The sequence below is a fragment of the Hirundo rustica genome, chromosome 7 (assembly GCF_015227805.2).
Source record: "Hirundo rustica isolate bHirRus1 chromosome 7, bHirRus1.pri.v3, whole genome shotgun sequence".
In the NCBI taxonomy this organism is placed as follows: Eukaryota; Metazoa; Chordata; class Aves; order Passeriformes; family Hirundinidae; genus Hirundo; species Hirundo rustica.
In genome coordinates this window covers 25,091,782-25,113,426 of record NC_053456.1, presented here as the reverse complement: position 1 = coordinate 25,113,426, position 21,645 = coordinate 25,091,782, and the positions used below count along the sequence as shown (strand labels likewise).

Genomic DNA, 21,645 nt, shown 5'->3' with positions numbered 1-21,645 from the left:
GAGAGTCACCCTAAACTACACTAAACTTAATGAATTCCTAACATTCTTTTACTTTGGGCCACAGCAAATACAGTCATTTAATTATTTTTGTTAGTGGCAGTATCAAGAGAACATATCTAAAATAGTCTCAAAGAGCAGAAGATGCCATTCCTCACCAATCTTTTGGAGCAAGTGTGGCCAATGTGAGATTCTTTAAAAGAGAACAATAACAATTCACACTGAAGTACAAGAACTAAAGTAGAGCAGGATTCACAGTTTCTTTTGAAGAAAAATACTTCTTAATAGTTTAAAGACATACTGTGGCTCAGGTATACACAGAATGAACACACTATGACCTTCTGATCTCAAGGACTCCCCAGTTACAATAACCAGCACAGACTACAGCAAGACTGAATACTTGGCTGCCTCAGAAATACAAATGTGAAGGGCTTCTATTAGCTTATATGAACTTCATCCCTCAAAATTAAAAACCCATGCTGGGAGCTTTTTATGAGCTTGTTTGGTGAAGCAAATTCTAACTGCTGCTACATAGCCTAGGTAGAGGAGGTTCCATCCACACAGCCACAAAAGTAACAATGGTTCCTCTGACCAGAAGACCCACTCAGCCATACAAAAAATTTCAAAGACAGAAACCACTTTCTAGTCTTTGGATGAACTCCAAACAAAAACAAACAATAAACCCCACAAAAAACCCCCACCACAACCTAAAATCTCTAAGTCCATCTATCAGCTGCTTCCATGTTTCTTCACTCACACTAAGAGTCCAGACAGCTTTGCTAAATAAGACATTAATATTTTAGAAAACTCACAATTTAAAACAAGCCATTAACTACCAGCAGATGTAAAAGTTGAGTATCTAAAGCTCCAAACAGCACTGCATCCATGTGCATAGGCACAAACTCATATTTTGCACAATTATTTAGAGCTCAAAAGGAGCAGAAGAGATCCAAAACATAACTGTGGTACATCCAAGGTAGAATCATTATCAGAGAAAATGAAACTTGCTCATGAAAAGGATCGTCCTATTTTACAGTTCTTATGCTTTACAATGATAGAACAATCAAGAGGAGCATCAAGAACACTTCAGGTTTCCAGGTGTTTTCAAACTCCTAGGCAGGAGATTGCCTTCCTAAAGTAACAGAGAAACTTTATACCTCATAAAGTATATGACTGGACGTCTTGCAAAACAGAGTTTGCTGATCCTACAGTGTCTTCTGAATGATCTGAAAGTCAGAACCCAGTAACAGATGACAGGCTGTGCGAAGGGCCCGTGCCAGACAGCTTCAATGAAAGAACACTTCTTATCTGCTGAAAGCAGCAAATGCTGGGTGACACCCCAGTTTTGATAAGGGAAGAGATTGATTTAGGGCATACTTACTGAGAAGGCACTTGCTGAGAAATACAAAGTAAATAAAGTAAAATAAAGTCCAACAACTGCATTCTAAAATACTAGGACAAGTTTTGGGGTTTTTTTTTAGCTGATTGATTGTTGTATCTTTAAGTATCTCTTATCTTGAGACTGAAATCTTATTTTAATGAATGACAGTGTCCAGAATGACTCTTCATAGTATCATCTTAATCATCATCATTAAAAGTTGACATGTTTAAAAAGAAATACTTAGTTTTGTAAAACAAAAAAGTTTCTTGTAAAATAAAACACTAACAGTAGCCTGGGAGCTCTGGGCATCATTCAGGTGTGGTTACATGAATCTATCTGTGCTCCTAAATGCTCTCCTGTTAGAAAGTTCATCTTGAAGAAAACACAGCTATACAGTTCCAAAAAATCCCAGCATCACAAGTGGGGAGAAGTTCTCTTAGGGCACAGTACATAACCCTTAGACAGAAATTCAGCTGAGGTACGAAGCTGTACAATTCCACATAAAGAAAACACATGACTAAGTTACCTGGTATATTCATAACAGCACTTGGCAAATGAATATTGAACAGTTACTCTAATGTGCATTTTACCTTAGGGCTGCAAGTCATGTTTGTGTTTAACATCAAGCCACTTAAAAGCTGTTTATCATCATTTCCTTTATGTGTGGGAGAACACTTTAGGAATTACTAAGCAAATATTTACCAAATGTTAAATTAAAGCCAGGTCACATGAATGCACAAGTGCAATGTAGCAGAGAAGTGACATAAATTTTAAAAAGTGGGCTTGACATTCACACTGTCACAGAATCCTGACTTAGTTGTTGCCACCACTACAACACCATCACTGTTCAAATCGTCTAAAACAGATTCAAGAATTCTTCTACGTATTTATTTTCAGTCAACACACAAACATTCAAGTGAAAGACTAATCAATCTATAATTAAAGCACTCCCATTTATTTCTATGTAAGTCTACAGATTCACATTTTTAATGTATCAGAAAGTTGGAGTACATTCTTAATTCTTTTTGTTCCCAACTCAGATAGAAAAGTATCAGCTTTTCTGAAAGCTAAGCAACATACTTAATAAATGTTACAGTCCACATTAGGCATTTCCGACTGTTGATGAGCAAGAGAATCCTAACAAGTTTAAATATGTTTCAGCTGACCATCAATAAAATGAACACCACCACTTAACGATTTCACAATTAATCACTGTTTGATGCTGCATTTTGTTTCACAGTGCAGAATGCATAAAATTAGTAGCAAATGCTATACTGGAATTTTTAATTTAATGTAGTAACTAGAGGATGCACTAAAAAAATACCAGAAATAGGACTGAGTTACAATTACTTCTCATGCTGATATTTCTGAACTACCTCCACATCAATGCTTCACTAGAGCAAACAGACCTCAATGAAATACAGCATAAAAATGAAAATCATATGCCTGCTCCACATGGACAACAGAATAAATGCAAGGTCAAACTTGGGGGAAGGAGTAGACAGTGTAAAAGTAAAATTTAAAATCCCATAATCATTAAATATTTTCTGATAAAGGGATATTTTAGGTTAAGGTCAGTTAAAGAGGTATTCTACCACTTAATAATTTTTAGATTATAAATTGCAATGTGATGCTTTACCTCAATATATTAAGTAGTATTTAATGATTGCTATAAGCATTTTAAGGCTACACAATGTATCATTATGCACAGCCAAACAGCACTAAGTATTAGTTACAGTCAGACCACAGCTCATGGAGCAGAGCACAAAAAGCATCTTGGAGAGGAACATATGGATGAGATTGGTCACAGCCTCAAACTTCATCTTTAAATCCTTCTCAAAGTTTATCACTGAATTAGAACAGCCTTAAGCATTTTTGGTTGGCTTGCCAAAACCACCTCCAAACAAGCCTGAAGTGGTAGTTTATTCGCACTTCATCTCAACTGCCACCAACAGGGCTGCAATCCTCAGCTGTAGCAGAGATGGGGCTATGTTTTTACAGCAATATGAATACTGAATTTCCAAAATCAAGAGCTGATCACAAAGCAAATGTCTGCACAACACAGACTATCACAGTGTGGAGCTGAACAGTTAGAGCTCAGCAACAACACAACAAATGTGCATTGAAGGCCTTGTGCAACCTAAGAGAAACCCCAAGAAAAAACCAAACCCCCCCCAAATACATCGTGTCCCATCCTTGGAGCAGGGAAACAACCACCACTTCCACCCTCTTCATATGCACCAACGTAGAATTGTATCATTGCAGACAGTATTGCAGGTTACAGACATAACATTTTTATGGAATAAACGGAGCCACAAGAAGCTTCTGTAAAAATCAAAGATGAACAGCTATCTGCACAAGAGATTAAGTCTGTTCCAGACATTACCGAATGCAGCAGTTCCTGGCACAGACCTGATCTGAATAAGTCTCCCTATATGAAGTTTATTTCATACACACATACATATACATTTACACACACACACACTTGTAACTGAGTACAAACTAGGTCTTCTTTTCACAAACTTCAAAAAATAGAGAAAAAGCAATACTTAGGTTTCACTTCTCAGGAAGCTTCCAGAGTTTAGTTTATATTACACATAACAGCGGACATTACAAGTTCATATTTCTAGGTCTTACTGTTGAAAAAAACAAATTCTTACCTCTAATTAATTACATTGTCTTTATAGCATAACATTAACCAACACATTTTTAACCCTTTCCAGTTAAAATTCAAAAGCAGCAGAAATGTTTAAGAAACATGCTACAACACAGTGAGTAAAAAAATTCCTTGTGTATTTCATAGTGCTATTTTTCTCCTTCACCAAAACTCTGACTTTGCTTGCATTAGAAGTGAAAATGCTGCAAGATGCTGCAAGAGAGAAGATAAAACTTCTTTATAGCCTTCTGCTAGCTGGGGTGACGCACATTCTCTCAAGTTATTAATATTTAAGAAAGATCTATACAGAGTGAGCTCAAAGACAGAAATTAAAGCTGTGGCAAGGGCAAAGGACAAGGTAGTCTGCTCAGAGAGAAACTGCTTTTAAGCATCTAGAAATAAAACTACAGAAAACACAGAAGGCCATACAGCAGAAACAGTCTTAGAAAGGTGACTGTAAGGGATGCTTCCTAATCCGTCTGCCAGATGAAATGAAGTACTATAAAAATAAAGCCACACAAGAACAGATCGTCAGAGAGGAATTCTACCTTTAAGGGGGGGGGGGGGGGGGGGGTGGTGATGGGGAACAGAAAAAAGTTCATTCCAAGCAATCAAACTTGTGAGTACATGGAAGACAAAGCCCTTTGCTTTTGACTATAAATTTAGGGGGTCTAATAAGCTTTCAAACCTCATGCCAAAACATGATCACAAGAAGTAATGCCAGTCTAAGTTGTTATACCCATGATGCTTTGCTTCTGACCAATGCACACATCTTGATTTGTTTTAGATAGGTTAGGACGTTTTCTTGACACAGTAAGGTAACACAGAAGAAATTTTACTCCTCCTAAAAGGAATAAATTAAATATTTCAGTATGAGGTGAATTAAAGACTATTTTCTTCAAAACGATAATGTCTCCTACTGTTCAGAATGATCTCTTTTCAAACTATAGTAAACTATCTCCTACAGACAAGCTATTTAAAAAATCAAATCTTATTCTATGTATTTTCAGATTCATTCATTTTATCTCTTAATACTAGCTGTGGAAAACGTATTCTTCCCTCGAGCACTTTTTTTTTTTCCAAATCACAATTAGATTTTAAATATTCCATTTTAAGAGTTTCTGTCTTCAAAGGTGCTAAAAGTCTGAGGTCAAAAGGAGAACAAATCAGATCAGGTCAGTAGAGAAACATTCATCTTTGTCAGAAAGGTTGGGTTTATCTCAGTACACTTGCGGTTTTCACACAGTTCAGTCACACTGCCTCGCTGGCCCTCAAGGATGGCAAGAGCACAAAACACACAACCAAACAATTCATGCATTAAGCCTGTGGACTACCAAAGACTTGCAACAACAACAACAACAACAAAAATCTGTTACCCATCCCAAAAAAAGCAGAAGAATCTTCTCTTGCTCTTCCCAGGCACAGTGAACATCCAAAAAGCAGAGCTTCTTTTTAGTCTTTGGAATGAGGCCTAACACAGCACAAGTACAGCTCACCATCAGCTCTATCTTTGACATCCTAAATGGTCCAAAATTCCATTAGCTAATCCCTAGTCACCAGAGGGACCTAGAACACTTCTTGATATTTAGCCATCTCCATATTATTATGCTCTGAGAAATTAAGAGGACCAAGTATTGCCATGACTAGTAGTCAAAACACCACAGCAAGGACTGGTGATCACTTCTTTCTGTCTTCACCTGTTCTCTTCACACCACCATATACCAAACTCCATTTTGGAGGCATGAAACATCCTTCTTGCACTTTTTTCCTTCTCTGATTCATTTTCATGTACAGTTAACACATTTTGTTTTCCTTGTGAAGACAGAAACTCAGTGACTGGTTTTATGAGCCCCCTCGTTACAGCAAGATGGGCTTAGACATCAGAGCGCTCTCAAGGTGAAGATGGGAGCCACAAGGAACCTGGCACACAGGAATATATATAACTGCACATACACAGTTTCGTCTGTTAAAAATGTCCCAGATCACATCTGAAGATAAAGATCCTGGCCTGAGATCCTAGTAGACAAACCACAGAACATGAACACAGTGCAAGCTCTTCACGTAGGCTATAAACCAAGGGAAGCACATTGAACAGGACTCCACTTGAGTCACTCAACACCTGCAAACTGTAGGTCACAGCAGAGGGAAGGACACTGAGTCTCTTCTGGCTCTCAGAGGCAGCGTTGGCAAAGAAGGACTAGAAGATTTCTTGTCCTTTAGCTTGTCTTTAAACTATTATGTTCTGAGAAATTACCAGGACTATGTACTAATAATAAACTCTTCATTTTTCACAAGGCAGGGAAGGTACTTCACTGTAATCAGAAAAGAGAAATAAGAGAGTTGGTTTATCCTGACAGTTGAATGTGCAAGGGAAAAAATACCTATCTCCCATATTCAGTCTGAGGAGGAGAACAGGAAAAGCTGCTGCTATCTCCCTATCATGGAATTCTCTATTTGTCAGAGCACAGATATATAAATCCAAAATGACTCAGATTATTTCAACTAACACTCTAACTTTTACTTGATTTGCAGCACTGGAACCCTTCAAAAATAAGAGCATTCTGATTTTATACTGAATCTGAATGAAAAACCACTCTCTGAATATAGCTGTCTGAATGTTACCTGAATAAAATACGATGCATAGAATACATCAGTAGAGGATCACATAGCCCACCTTTACATTACACTTCAACATTTAAGAAGACCATTTCAGTGAAGACCAAGTGTGCCTGGTTTGGTTTTACAAAGAAAGCTGGAGATACACACTTAGACAGAGGTCTACACACTGCACTCGTAACAACCAGCCAAAACCTTCCCTTCAAAGCCTCAGTTAAAACTGGAGCACACTGTATGCCAGGCACTGAATCCAAGATAACTACACAAATGTAAGAATATAAGTGCAAACTGATCTTCAGTTATAAACTAAGAATATCCTTTAGCTTTTCAAGTCCATTAGATTAGACTGCTTCAACTATGCAGAAACACAAAAGACTCAACCTTGTCCAAATTAGCACAGAAGTTCCAGAACAAAACATCTCTAAATAAACCTACAAGATTTTAATGCTTACCTTTCAATATCCCAAGTCCTCCACGTCAAATATTATCTACAATATTCAGAGTAGTATTGTTATGCTAATAAGCAAACTGCTACCCAGCTCCAGGCACCTGGCAAGTAATTAATTACCATTGAGTCTGGCTTTTTGTTTGATTATCTAAAGGTAATACTGAGGGATAAAGACAACAACCATGATTTTTTAAAATCCAACATTAAGACAGACAGAACTACAAAGCTACTCCTTCAAACTATCATATATTTTTCACATAGAAATGAGAGGGGAAAAAGAAACTAAGAAAGGCATGTGTGTAAGAACAGTGTACTTCAAAAGTGCAAACAATGCTGTTATTTTGCCAGTAAAAACTGATGATGCCTTAACTTCAAATCATTCAGTACAGCTACAGATAAAAACAAGGTTGGCTGCAAATTAACACAACTCAAGTTTGTAACAAACTCAGCACTGAAGGATACCAGATCTTCAACAAAAAGTGATAAATGGTTCACATCTCCAAGGGCAGCCAGCACTTCAGCCCTGCATCGAGAAACCATCTAGGATTGTTTTATTTACAACTGTTGGGCCTTTCTTTGATAATGTGATTAATGCATTTGCAGCTGACACAGGACTGCTTATCAGAAGCAGCTGGGAGCTTCAAAGATGTGACCGAGTAACACAAGACTCTAAAAAAAACTGAACACAAATGCCTGTAAGACAATGCAGAGCAAGCATGCTGGAATTCTGTCAAACTTTAACAGAAACTGAGCTTTAGACAAAGCTCAAGTGAGAGGGAAAAAAAAAAAAAAAAAAAATTCGCAGTAAACTATAGAAACATACCCTTAATTCCTCACGGAAAGCCATTAGATATTTTTTGGAATCCCAGCGAGCAGCAAGACTTTTCTGCTGTAGTATCACCCTATTTCCTGCATGAGTCAACCACAAACCAGAGACTGGGAAGGAATTTTGCCAAAGACTGCACAATTTATAGTGTCAGTAGCACCAGTCAGAGCTCAGAGCACCACTGCCTTCTCACACATGCAAACAGGATGCACATCCAGTGCATTTCAGAAATGCCACCAATTCCCACTGGTGCTGCTGCCCATATCAACCTTAATCAACTCTCTCCACGCTCTCTGAACACCTTCTAGCAGGCACAGCTCATTGTTCCCCTTAGAGAGGAATTAAGCATGGACCTAGGGTCTCTTTCCTCACTCAGAGAAAACACATGACCTTTCACAGTACATTCAGTGACTGTGTTCCAAAATCAAGCCAGAAGGGACAATCATAGGCTCAGTGTTGTAAAGATGCTGAGACAACCATGGTAATATTAAATAACCGAAGCATTTGAAGATGCAAGAATCCCTTTGAGGCAGAAGTAAGTTCATTCATTACAAATGAAAACAAAAAGAAAAAAAAACTAAAAAGGGTGGTGATGGAAAGTAACATACTCAAAATCAGCTGTGCAGGCAGGAAAACAAAGGGGTTTAACCATACAGGCATTGGAGCATGGTTTGCAGGTCTGTACTAGATGCTACTGTAACCTATTTTGTTCTAATGTGAAACACTAAATTAACCAGCTTCTCTCCTCCCTTTACTTCTCAGGAGAAAAAACAATCGGGTCAATAATATTCTGAAGGCACAACTAACAATCAATCACTGCCTAATTCCATAAAGCCTACCCAGCTTCAGTGGTTCTGGCTATCGTTTGAAAAAAAATAATCAGGAAGTTTTAAAAGTAATACAAATATTTAGCATATTAATATTACACTGTGGGGATTATTATATAATCTGCCATATTTTGTGCTATATTAATAAAACTTGTAACATCACAGTACAACATGGATAATTTGACTTCCAAGATACAGTAAATACACCTGGTGAACAGCAGAAACAACCTCTGCTTTTAAACATATTGCCAAAGCCAAGTGATGGAACTGGATGAGACCCAAACAAAGCTACTGACAACAACCTCCAACTTCACCTGAAATACAGAACATGCCAGAATTGACCCATCATCAAAGCTTGATGCCATATGCCTAACCTCAGTGCATGAAGTGAATCATGGCCGGATAAAAAACAGTGAAGAGAGTGAGATGATCCACTTCTCCATTGAAATTGAATACAGCTAATGTGAATAAGGGTTCACCCTGTCCTGCCTTTATCCCAAAGGGCTGCTTTCTTCCGATGTTCCAAGTCACTTCAGGAAAAAAAAAAAATCACAAGAGTTGGGAAAAAACACCTTCACAGGTTTCAGAGGAAAAAAGAAGGCAGCATCAAAGTCACTGCAAAACAATTAACAGACGGGTAGGTCTAAGTAAGTCAGGTACGTTTCACCTAAATGTGAAAAATGACACCCGAGGCAGATGATCCAGTTACTGTTTGGCAGCAACTTTCCCAAACCCACAGCTTGCAAGGGGGCCACATGGAAAAAACCCCTCCTTACACAACTTTAATCCAGCCAGTACAAACCCACAATAAAGTAAAAACAAAAACAGCTGGTAAGCAAACTTGTTTAAATGCTGTATTTGCATCTATTTCACATCAGTCCTGAGATGCCATTACAATCTTCATTTTCATTTGCAGCTTGATGCCATCCATCACTGATACAAATGAGTCCAATTTACTTTTCAGTCAGCTACCTCATCCATTCTCTTTGGGCTCCAGAACTGTATCCACACACATTAGCTCCACACATTATGCCACGCTCAAGTACCAACAGAAAAAAGAAATAAAATTAAACAAAGTTCTACTGAAAATGTCTACAGCTAAGTGGACATAATATAGCCATTATTCACAAGAATACTCAACCCTAACCACGTTATAGGAATGTTTTAGCACAATGCCCTGTGAATAGGACTTGCAGAGTAACAGTTCCCTTCTCAGCAAGAGATGATCAGGTCTGGTTCCCAACTCTCACACTCAAAAACAGGTAGAGAGCCTGGGGCTGACAAGTTCAGCCACAAGATGCTGAAGGTTTTCAGCACAGTAGTTGGATCTACTTCCACTAAATTTTATCACAGTGCCTGAACAGGAAACCAGCACATGCAATGAACCAGTTCATTACTAGTCTAATGGTCACAAAGTAAATGATCTGGACTCCTCCAGAACCTGCAACAGCTTTGGCTGCATTATTCCAGGTATCTCTTACACTATGATGTTAGGCTCAAAACCAGAAACACACAGAAAACCCCCATGAAAAACAGCCTGAAAATCCATTAAGTGTGCTTCAGCTTACGACAGTGTTTAACAGTTCAGTCACTAATTGTAGCTTGTATCTTTCAATATGAACCCAACCATCATGGAAACACATGATTCAAACTCACCATTTAGAAGTTAAATCTAGCTTTTTCCTTCCCAGATAAAAGCAACTCAATCCCACAAAGCCTCCTTCAAACTTTTTCCTCCCAAATTGAAAAAAAGTATTTTTTTCACTAACAAAAATCACTAGCATGAAACTTATCACACATAAGACGTTCAAAACTGAAACAACAACATTTTGCAGAATGTTGATAGTCCACTACAATCTATTTCAAAACAACTTTGGTCTGCACCACAGCATGTGGAACTAAGACCCACGCCATCAAGTCTGCTTCTGAACACCAGCATTCTGGATTTTGCTACACAATCAAGTTGGAGGGGTTTTTTTACTTTAAAATCCATATTGATAAGCCAAATAGTTAATCTCTAAACACACAATGCATAAAAGGGATCATTTCAAACCAGAAAAATGGAAGACACTTATAATCACCACAGCATTCACATTTGAATGACAGCTAAACATAAAGACACATCAAGCATTCAGCCATCTGGAAAGAAGATGGGGTTTTTTTCATATTGTCTATTCTCAAAGCCTTAAGGCAAGAGTCAGAGGTTGACCAAGACTTCCATTTAGCGAGATGCTCATTTCCTATCTACAGCCATTAACGAACTGCACTATGAACAATAAGCCAGACTCCTCCACTTTCACTGCATTCAAAGACAGTTGTGTCACGCCAGGACAAACAATGTGTGCATACTGCCAGATGTACTTTGTATTTTAAAAATAGGAAGTTAGCAAAAAAATCCACCTAGTGTTTTCCTAGTGTCTTTGAACATGGCTTATTTAATAAAATGACGATAGCAATTAATACCTATTTTGTTATGTCAGACAAGAAAGAACATGACACATATATAATTGCAAAATTCCTGATATATAAATAAAAACAACTAAAGTATGTGTTCAGACACTATTCAGAGCTAAATGGTAGTGAATATTGCTGCAGCAAAATAAACAAAAAAAAAAAAAAAAATCACACTGCAAGCACAGCTACCAGAGACCCAGGATTACCAGAGGAGGATGCAGTCCAGCTTTAGCATTACATTTTTAATAATACATGAAGGGTCTAACAAGAAAAAAGCACCCTGAATGTATAAACACAAACCATCTACTCCTTCCACATTCTCACTTGCAGCAAGTACTCCCCCACAACACACAAAATTCAATTTAAGTGGAAAACTACCTAAACCAACATTCCCCAGCCTCAGGGATTAAGGGGCCAACACTGGCATGCTCTGATCCATCTTACTCTCCAAGTGGACATATGTGAAAAGGAGAAGCATTTAGAGCAATTCTGTTCTGTTGACAGTTTGAAAAAGTAAGAGGATTGAACACAACAATAATCAGAACAGGGGAAAACAGCCTTAGAAGTGATATATTTAAAATATTTTAAGCATTTATGAGATATGGATGTCTTTGGAGCAAAAAATAATTCTTAATTTTGCTCTTCACAATGTCAGTGAACTGGTTTCCATGAGGGTTTTTCAGGTAAAGTTAGTACCTCCCATTAGTCAGCAGCTCAGTGAGAGCTATCCAAATAATTGCTCCTGAAACATTAATACAGATTTCTCTGGATTTTCACATGCACATCTTCTTTCCTCTCACACAAGAGTCATAATTTATCACTGACAAACCCTAACATTAAATTATTTGTTTCACACACTCCTGTACTTTTTTTTTCCCTCAAAAAAATCCATCTTCTTTTTTTATTACAATCTAAATAACACCTGCATCCTGACTACTACTATGCAAATGCTGGTCTTTATGCACAATGTTGAAATGCCAATGAACCTTCTTCTTTCTGTCACCCAAAACAACTATTTCAGGTTTCCAGCTCTTGAGGGAGTTTTCTTTTTGTAGCTTATAATGCCAGAAACTCCTGAAACATTTGTTCAGGGTACATTTGTTACAGCCAGCTGGGGAAAATTAACTGTGAATTGGCAGCAGCTTGGTTTCTCAAATGAACCTAATTCTGAAGGAGCTGAGCATGTTAACTCCCATCAGGCCTTAAAAAATTTCAGCAAGTCCTCCCACCCTGCACAAGACATGGGAATATTCAACTGAAGAGAGCAATGGGTCTCTCCAATGTTCTATTCTTTGAGCAGACAAAGAACAAGTTGAGAGGTGCCAGTAACAGAAGACGACAGTCAAATTTCCAGCATTAGTAAAAAAAAACCCCATATCTGTTAAGGCAACCATGAAAAAAACGACTTTTGAAAAATATGCAAATTAAGCAAATTTCATCCATTAGTACACTGTTGTAACCTATTCTATGGAATGGGGAGGGCGGGAGGGGCAATCTAGAGAAAAATACAGAATTTGTAGAGAAATCTCAGCAGAGTGAGTAACCTAAAGAAAATACAATTGAAACCAGAGTCAAAGCAAAGTATGCTACATTTTTACACACTAGGACAGCCCAGATATTGCCACAAATTACCTCACGCTTGGTATGAAATAAACTACCTTGTAAAAATAATCTAATAGATTGATGACAACCCCCTACTGCAGCCAATTATTTTATTTATTAAAAAAAAATTATACCTTAACAAAAATCACTGTTACAGAAAATAACTTTTTAACTCAGTCTGAGTAGAAAGAACGTGATTTGGAGGCAAACAGCATTTCATAGAGTTCACAATATACAAACATTTGATTGATGTATATTATATTTGCCTCTTTTTTTTTTTTTTTCTCCTGCAAGCTTAACAAATACTACACTTTTTTTTTTCTAAAAACAAACCCCCTGGAGTATTTACTCAACAAAAAAAAAATCCTGTATGACTTCTGGTTTCCATACAGGCTTTCATGTAGACTAACCCACAGTTCAAATAAAAACAAAGATAATGAAAATAAAACTTCTTTAGAGAAATAACTTAAACAGGGAAGAGTTTGGGACTATTTGTTTCAAAAACAGAAGCTTGTTTCAGTTTAAAAAAATGTACAGGTGAGATGCAGTAGCATCATCCAATTCACTGATCATGACGTACGACACAAGCTAGAGGAAGTCACTCGGTTCTGCCCAGGATAGAGTGAGGTGCAGTTTTTATTGCACAGATGCAAGGGTCTCACTACCCGTGAAAGAGAAAGGGTACAATGAGCCATTCTAGACTTAAATTGCTGCAAAACAGCAACATCACCTTGGTGAGATTTGCAGAACCCCTGAATTGCTTCTGTTTCTAGAAGGGCTACACTGTCACAAGTAGCTTCCTTCACTGCTTACCCTACCTATGCACCACTGTATTTCTGTCCTGCCCTTGTGGTGTTTAACATCTAGGACTGATCAAAGAAAATCTGAGATGAAACTTCTCTATCAAATTCCTCACTGAAATAGTTAAGAAAGCCTTGGAGAGAAAGCTGCAGCTGGAAGAGGGAGAAATTTACTAGCTGCTCAACCAGGAACCCATAGGGAGGATGTTCTGCAACTGAGCAGCAGGCAGGAGTAGCAGGGTGAGATGGCACATGGAATCATCCATCTTCCTCCCTATCTACCCCTCATTCCAACCCATCCTCATTACAGGCCATAAGAAGCATGTTCATTCAGGCATTCTGAAGTTTTCTTTTCCATACACATAGCAGCCAATAAAGAAAAACACTGAGGTAAGAAGTCTCTCTGTGGCAATAAATGCTGTCAGCACATTCTGGTGAAACCAACGAGCAACTTTTGCCTGAACCTCCCAACTCAGGAGCATTCCCAAGAGCAAGTTGAGCCGCGGAGCAGCGCTGCAGCACCAGCCACAACAAAGCCAAGTCTCAGTTCTGAATGGATGTGCTTACTACAGGTTTACACCAGAAAGGAAGAGACACCCTGATTACACTAAAACATCACAACAGTTCCCTTCAAGGAGATGTCTCTAGCACAATGATTAGGCACAAAGAGAATAAAACCTCAAACATTTACAAAATCAAGTCTTACATACTTTCTCTTTAAAGAGAGGAAAATGGTCCAAGAAAGTCCTATCCAGTGCAAACAGTAATTGGTATTAACACTAAGTTTCCTTTACAAATAAGTTATGGAAGTAATAAAGTGCTGATGAGGAGGCTTACAGAACTACCACAGCAACATATAACCTGAGGGGAACAAAAAATGCTTTTATTAATGACAATACTACACAAATACCTCAGAGCCTTTTTTCCCTAACGTTCTTGTAACATGGTGATTTTCTAAACTTCTCATATGAAGCAGCTTTCTCAGTTTAACAGTATACTCAGGGCCCTGTCTAGTTCAGTGGAATTTACAAGACAATTTCTATCAATAAGCCATTCACACGAGCCTGTCATTTCTGTTTAGTCAGTTCCCTGACATAAAATGAGTATTTCCTTATGCATAAGATTCAAGAATGGAATATGAAAAATACAGAGCAGAATCTATTTTCAATGATACTAATTGCTCAAGACCTTTAGTGTTATCATATTCATTAAGGATGAAACACAGGCATAGGTTTATAGGGGGTTAGAGGGAGTTTATAATAATGAAGCAATAGGTCTTCACACCTAGGAAAGCTGCAGTTCTGACATTCAAATCATTAGGAAAGCTTAAAGAATGTTCTGCTTAACAACGGGGGAGGAAGTCTGCTGCTTCAGTAGCAGGATGCCAGACAGCACAGTATGTTGTAATTCAACCGACCTATCATACTGAATGAGTAAGGAGGAAAGTAAAGTCACACAACATAAAACATTACGCCCAAATAGCTGTATCTGTTAATCTAAAAACATTGTTTTTCAGAAAATATCAGTAGAACACAATCCTCCATTTTCAGGTACTTAAGCAAAAAAAAACCCCATTAAAACTGCATTTTATGCAGCAAGCAAAAGCGCCTCCTGGTTCCATCCCATGCCAGAAATACCATTTGAGGTTTGAATTCCTTCTTCACAAATTCCTACAAGTCTACTCAGAGTTCATCTTCAACTTGGCAAAGAGCAACAGCAAGCAGTCACTACTTAGAACTCTGTACTGTTCTTTAATGGTTTCCTCCTATGTCTGATTTAGCATTCAGTTACTACACAGATCTTTGCTGTATCTCAATTAAAAACAGCTGAATAGTACTCAGAACTTAATAAATATGATCTGGGAGAAAAAAAAAAAAAATGGACACTCTGTATTATCACATACACTGAAGTCTGACCTGCAGTACTTCCAGGACAGGTTACTCCCATTTTGCCTATAGAATTTCCACCAGTTTTATCCATCTCTGTTCTTCAGCTGAGCTCCTCTGAAACACATTAACATCAGGTAACGCAGTACTCAGCCAAAAGCCCATTACTGGCAACAGTCAACTTCTTATAAGGAAAAAGGGGATTAAAAAAAATCATCATGTTAAGGAAGTACATAATGTCCTAGAAGGCATTTTCTATGACAAATCTAAATTCAATGGCAGTTTTTCTGTAGAGATTATAAACACCTGTGAGAAAAGGTGTTTACACTAGTGGCTATGATAGAACACAGCAGCAGATGTTTAACACAAAAGTTATTAAAAGGCAGGCACTTTTTAACTCTGTTTTTCTGGGTCATTGTAAAAATGATCCAGAAAATTCTTTAAGGGACCCAAAGTTCTACCACTTGAAAGATGTTCCCATTCTCAACAAAATATCACCACTAAAGTTTTTAAGTCAATAAAGAGTTTCTGAAATAATTTGTTTCCTTTTATTTTCTTTACTTCCCCTACTCATATAGCCTGTATTCCTATATATGAGTCAGTTACTCAAACTCATACAATAGTAATGAGAAAGCAGCATATCAAGTTATATTCTCATTTTTTAGTACAGTATCATAGTGACAACTCCAAAGACTGAATACAGAAATTGTAAAGAAGCTGTTCATTGAAATATATCAGTTGCCAAAACAATGTATAAGCTCATTAACATACTGTAGCTGATTAAGGATACTAAGAAAAATATGGGAATTCAGAGATTTAAAAAAAAAAAAAAAGGGTAAAAAAACCCCCACAACCACACACCACAAAGAAACCACCACCTCCTTGTCATTTTCCCTATCCCAAATATATTTAGAGAAACTACAAGAACATTTAGTTCTTCTGTTTGCTGGCTGATTTACAACAGCAATACCTAATTCCAGAACACTAATTATCATGTGGTCAGCAAGCAGGAACAGAAAGAAACTAAGAAAGTATTTTATTAGCAGAACTCACAAAATTATATATACACTCAACCTGCAGCACTAGCTCTTCAAATGCATCTAATTTGGGAAAGATCATCAATACAAACCAAATCACCTATTTTTTCCTCATTCTAATCAAAACCACACCGTTCTTGAATTAACCTACTATCTTACTGCTTCCTGCTCAGTCTGACTGCAAATCACAATTCTCAACACTATTCCAGGATTAACTGCTGGCCTCTGTATGTTCTCTTGAATGGAAAGACACACTCTAATGCCTGTTAAAAGTGGAGATCAAGTTCCTGGAAGACAAGCTAACTAATATTTGACTGTCTCTATCTGCATTCCCAAAGTAGGCTCACAAAGGCTGTTGAGAGTGAGCCACTCAAGAATTTAACTGTGCCTAAAGTGACAAATTTTAAACCACAAATTGCAGGGCTTATTAATTTTGCTGCACGACTTCCATTCAGCTGGCTTCCAGGAACAAGACTGCAGACAGCCAAAGTAGTCACTTCCATCAAGCCATCCAGGTAAGCGCTGTAAACATGAGTAAATGAATACAGAGATGATAACCACCACTTCCCCATCTCTGGCTCCTCCAGAGACATAAAGAACATCTGGAGCAGCAAGACGTTTCACACATTTTCCTCAGAAAAGTTTCACTGCAGCTTAAAGAAAAGTCACGGTGAATTTCACTTTGCTAGCCTCATTTCCCTGGGCAGACATCACTTTCTGTACCAACAGCATCCAAGGCCTCTGAGACAGCGACCAAGGATCTCCAGCTGAGCCAAGGGCTCCACTGCAAAGCCGGTAATTCAGCTCTTGCCTCGAATGTGGGAGAACAGCATTTCCAGCGGCAGAGATGTGAGCAGAACAGGGCATCAATCTTGAGGGCATTTAGCCCCACATGCATTTTAAGGAACTCCTTTCAACAGGACCATGGAAATCCAGACATCACAAGAGCCCATGAAACCCTTCCATGCTGACCCAGAACTCATCTTTTCCCTGTCACTCATATACTTGGGCGAGGGGAAAAAGCCCCTGACAATCCACTGCAAAGCAATCAACAAGATACCCTGTCCTGCATCCAAGGCTACGTCTTACAGCTACAGAGAGCAAACACAGTATCAGGCACAGCAACTCAACTCTTTTGCACTACATCTGTTCTCACTCAAGCAAAGAATCCTGCATGCAACAGATGACACACAACTGCTCCCCAAGGCACCAAAACATCAAGTTAGGGACTGGACTGACGATAAGGAATCATTAATCTTACTGTATCTACCTGTCAGCAGGAAGCCTTAATTTATGTTACTAAACAGCAACAAGAGCAGATCCTGAGTCACAAGAGTGCCAACAAACTTCATTTTGCTCAAGTCACTTTCTGAGATGACAGTGACTTCCCTGAAAAATTATTTACAATTCTCACAAAGCAGCTGATCAGCAAACAGTTTCTTAAACAGATATGACCATTCACATCACAAAATCCTAGACCACAGAAATCTCTTCTTGATACTATAATACAAAGTTCTTAAATTCAGGCAGCTATTGTATCCTCCAGTGAATCAGCCAGGATTTGCCCATTCAAACTACTACAGCACCTCTACGAGCCACTAAATTCAGTAGCATCAAGAACTAATTACTGTCTCATTTCTCCACTGACACTGGCCCAGTGTTTTGGTTCAGTTAACAAAGCAACTTCATTAACTGAGGCAACTGAGACTTCATGACCAAACTTTGCCAACAGAGTCCAGTCAAGAAACTAATCAAATTTACCAAGGAAACACAGGAAGGCTACAATAAACAACTGCCCACCAAGTTCTCAGCTATTTACCAAAAGTCTCACAGAAATGTAAAACTTAATTATTTACTGCATCAACTTTCCTCTCGTTACAAGCATAAAGAAGTGCGAAGTAGTTTGAACCAATTCAAAAAAAATTTATTTGTATATGTGTACTCAAATATTTTACAATATGCATTAATTAATACCCTAATCTTGTATCTTCCCCTTTGCCAGACAAGTGACTGTAGCGTAAGACTACAAAACTAGACTTCCAGGACAACTTCCAAAATGCAGAGCCTCTCAAACATTTTTGTGGCATTTTACAGTACCATAACTAATAAAAAAAGTTCCTCAAGTTTGCATCCTAGCTACCTTTTTCATTTTCCCTTCTACAGCTACGAAAGATATTCCTTGTATCAATTCTCCCTACCTCTCCAAATACTTCAGGCACTTTAACAATAAAATTTTCCACTTAGCTCTTTTAAAAGATTTTAACACTCAAAAAAAAAAAAAAAAAAAAACCACCTTAGAAAAAGAACACCTAACATGCCAACAGAAAGAGCAGCATTCTGTCACAAACTATTCCAAACATTCTAAGTATTTTGAAAAAGAAAAACAAATATTCAGTTATCTTTAGCACAAACCTATTTATGTGCACACCTCACAGCACATTTTAGCTGCTGATTATCTTGAGATAATCCCAATCCCAGTAAGATTTTACGTTTTTCAAAGAAAAATAATTTTAAAGCAAAGAGAAGAAAAGTGGCAAAACACCCAATCCATCATGCTACATCAGACAAAAAATGCTCCAAAAGGCAGTAAAATTAATTGTTTGAGACATCTGTATGATCTATTTTACCAACCCCAAATTTTCCCCCAGGAAAGCAATCTAATGGTGAATGATGCTTGTCAAGATAAGAAGAAATTTATCTTTTTGGCCAGTTGCACTGCAAACCTTGTAGATTGGAAGCCAGCTAATCAAAGCACTACAAGAGACCTGTTTACATTTCCAGGGAACAGGGGGAGGGAGAGAAGATGCACAAGGCATAAAACTTTTTTTTAGCAACTTGAATGAAAACCTATTCTGCTTTTCAAGTCCTTATGCCGCTCTCCCACACTACCGCTTTATCCTTTTATCAACTCTAGCTCTGAAGCTCCATTACTCAAAGTTATCAGCAATTTTTGATCAAACTGGCCTGTACCCACTCTGTCCACCTATGATGCAGAAAAAGGAACTCAATATTTCTAGAAGGAAATAAGACCAAAACAAACAAACAAACAAAAAACCAAAAACAAAACAAAACAAAAAAAAACAACCACCACCAAAACCACCAGCTTATTTCCAAAGGAAGAAATACAAGGTCAGAAACATGAACTACAAGATCAGAAACATGGACTCTGGCCTCTGGCTGTCCTATAAAGAAGGTGGATGATTTTGACCTCACACTGAAGGGCATGGGAGAACACAGGAGATGACTACTAGGCATTAAAAAAATTCTTTAGATATAACTTTAATAACAAATTGGCTACAAATTCATGAGAACTGCAGTACACCTTAAGTGTCTGGCATTTATCCGAAGCTTTCTCACACTGTTGGAATTTCTATCCTATAATTGCTTATTGAGCCTTCTAGAACAGTCAGGGTTTCACCTAGAAAGGCAGGCACCCTTCTACTTTTTCTAAAGGAATTTTAAAAAAAGTAGATAAAGAGGAGGAAAGGGATTTGAAATACATGAACAAAGGCTTTGTAGGCCACCTTTAAGCCATCATGATGAGACTAATTCCAATGTCATCACAAGCACAAATAAAAAGCTGAAATCAAATTGTAAATTTCTAAATTCAACACAGCTGAAAGTAATTGTTTCTGATAAAGCCCATCTCTTGAAGGCATATTTTAGTACTCTGAACTACACTTTAGTGCAAAAGAGCCCATTGACTGTTGACTCTAACCACACCAAGAATTCCATAAACGTTTTGTAGTTATTACACACAGACAGCATCATTAGGAAAAAACACTTTTAATGCAAAGTATTTGTCAAGCTCTATGTGTCTTGAGGCAGTTTAAAGCATGACACTTGCCCAGAAGGACCAACATGGAGACCACAGCAATCGCCCTTGAGCAGTCTCAGCTGTTCGCGATGTATCATCAGGTTATCATCTGTTTAACATATCAGAAGCAAGTTTGTCTCTAACTAAATCCGCAAGAACAAGAATTTGCTTCCAGTTTTGCATTTAGGATACGAAACAGTTGACTGGGCCCATAAGAAACTAGCACATGTCACAAAATAGAGCCCATAAGATGTTGGCTGTACTTTTTACTCAGACGTTTTAGGAAGATGAACAATCCCACAAGCCCTTAATTCAGGGCTTGTAACTGGAATCTCTTTCACAAAGCAGTATTTGCAACACTAGGCCTTTCATCAATACTGAACAGTACCCCATTAGCCTTCAGCACCTGTCTCTTGGAGAAAAAAAGAAAAAAAAATTTATGCTCAATTAGGTACAGCCAAAAAAAAAAAAAAAAAAAAAAAAAAAAAAAAACAAAAAAAAAAAAAAAACACCACCCCAAATTAGAGCTCCTTTCATGTAAAGGAAATGAACTTCTCAGGCAGATAGCACCTCACTGAGCAGCCAATGCCAGAAAACACAAGCTCGAATGAAATTTACTTATTGTTACACTCTCGCCAGTTTCAAGTTTGTTAGTCAACACGCACAGCGGTAACAGCCATGCGGGCCGGGCAGCTGAGCGGGACGCGCTCCCCGCCCGCCGGCATCAGCCGCTCACACGAGTACCGGGCACGGGCACTCGGCCAGGGGCACCGTGCCCGTGACCCCGCCGCCGCCCACCGGCCCCTCCGTGCCCCTCCGGCCCCGGGCCTTTCCCCCGCCGCCCCTCGCCCCGGGCCGGCTCCGCGCACGGCCCGGCCGCCCCTCACCTTCTCCTGGGCCTTGCGGTAGCGCTGCAGCGCCTGCTGGGTCAGGTCCCGCACGCGGAGCTGCCCGTCCTTGCAGGGCACCACGATACCGGTCCGCCCGAAGCACACGGTCACTTTCATCTCAGCGCGCCGCCATGCCCGCCCCGCCCGCCCGCGAACGGCGCCCGGCCCGGCCCGGCAGCGCCGGCAGGTGCGGCTCGGCGGCCCCACGGGGGCGGGCGGCAGGTGCTCCCGCGGGGCTGCGCCTCGGAGCGCGGGCAGCGCCGGCAGCGAGGCCCGGCCGCGGCCTCTCCTTCCGCCGTGCCCGCCCCGCCCCGCGCGGCGCTCCGGGAGGCGCGGGCCGGGCCGGGCCGGGCGGGGCGGCCCGCGGGCGGCGGCGGCGTTCGCCCGGGGCGCGGAGCGCCGGGACGG

The 21,645-nt window shown here is 39.2% G+C and overlaps 1 protein-coding gene across 4 annotated transcripts in view; it reads right to left on the bottom strand.

Annotated features, from left to right (window-relative positions):
* PARD3B (par-3 family cell polarity regulator beta) overlaps positions 1-21,373 on the bottom strand; it is a 393,607-nt gene extending 372,234 nt beyond the window's left edge. For all 4 annotated transcript variants that reach the window (XM_058421311.1, XM_040069267.1, XM_040069269.1 and 1 more), the window contains exon 1: positions 21,235-21,373. In XM_058421311.1, the coding sequence (XP_058277294.1) occupies positions 21,235-21,354 (120 nt within the window). In that variant the 5' untranslated portion in view covers positions 21,355-21,373. The remainder of the gene's footprint in view (positions 1-21,234) is intronic.
* Between the last annotated feature and the right edge of the window lie 272 nt (positions 21,374-21,645).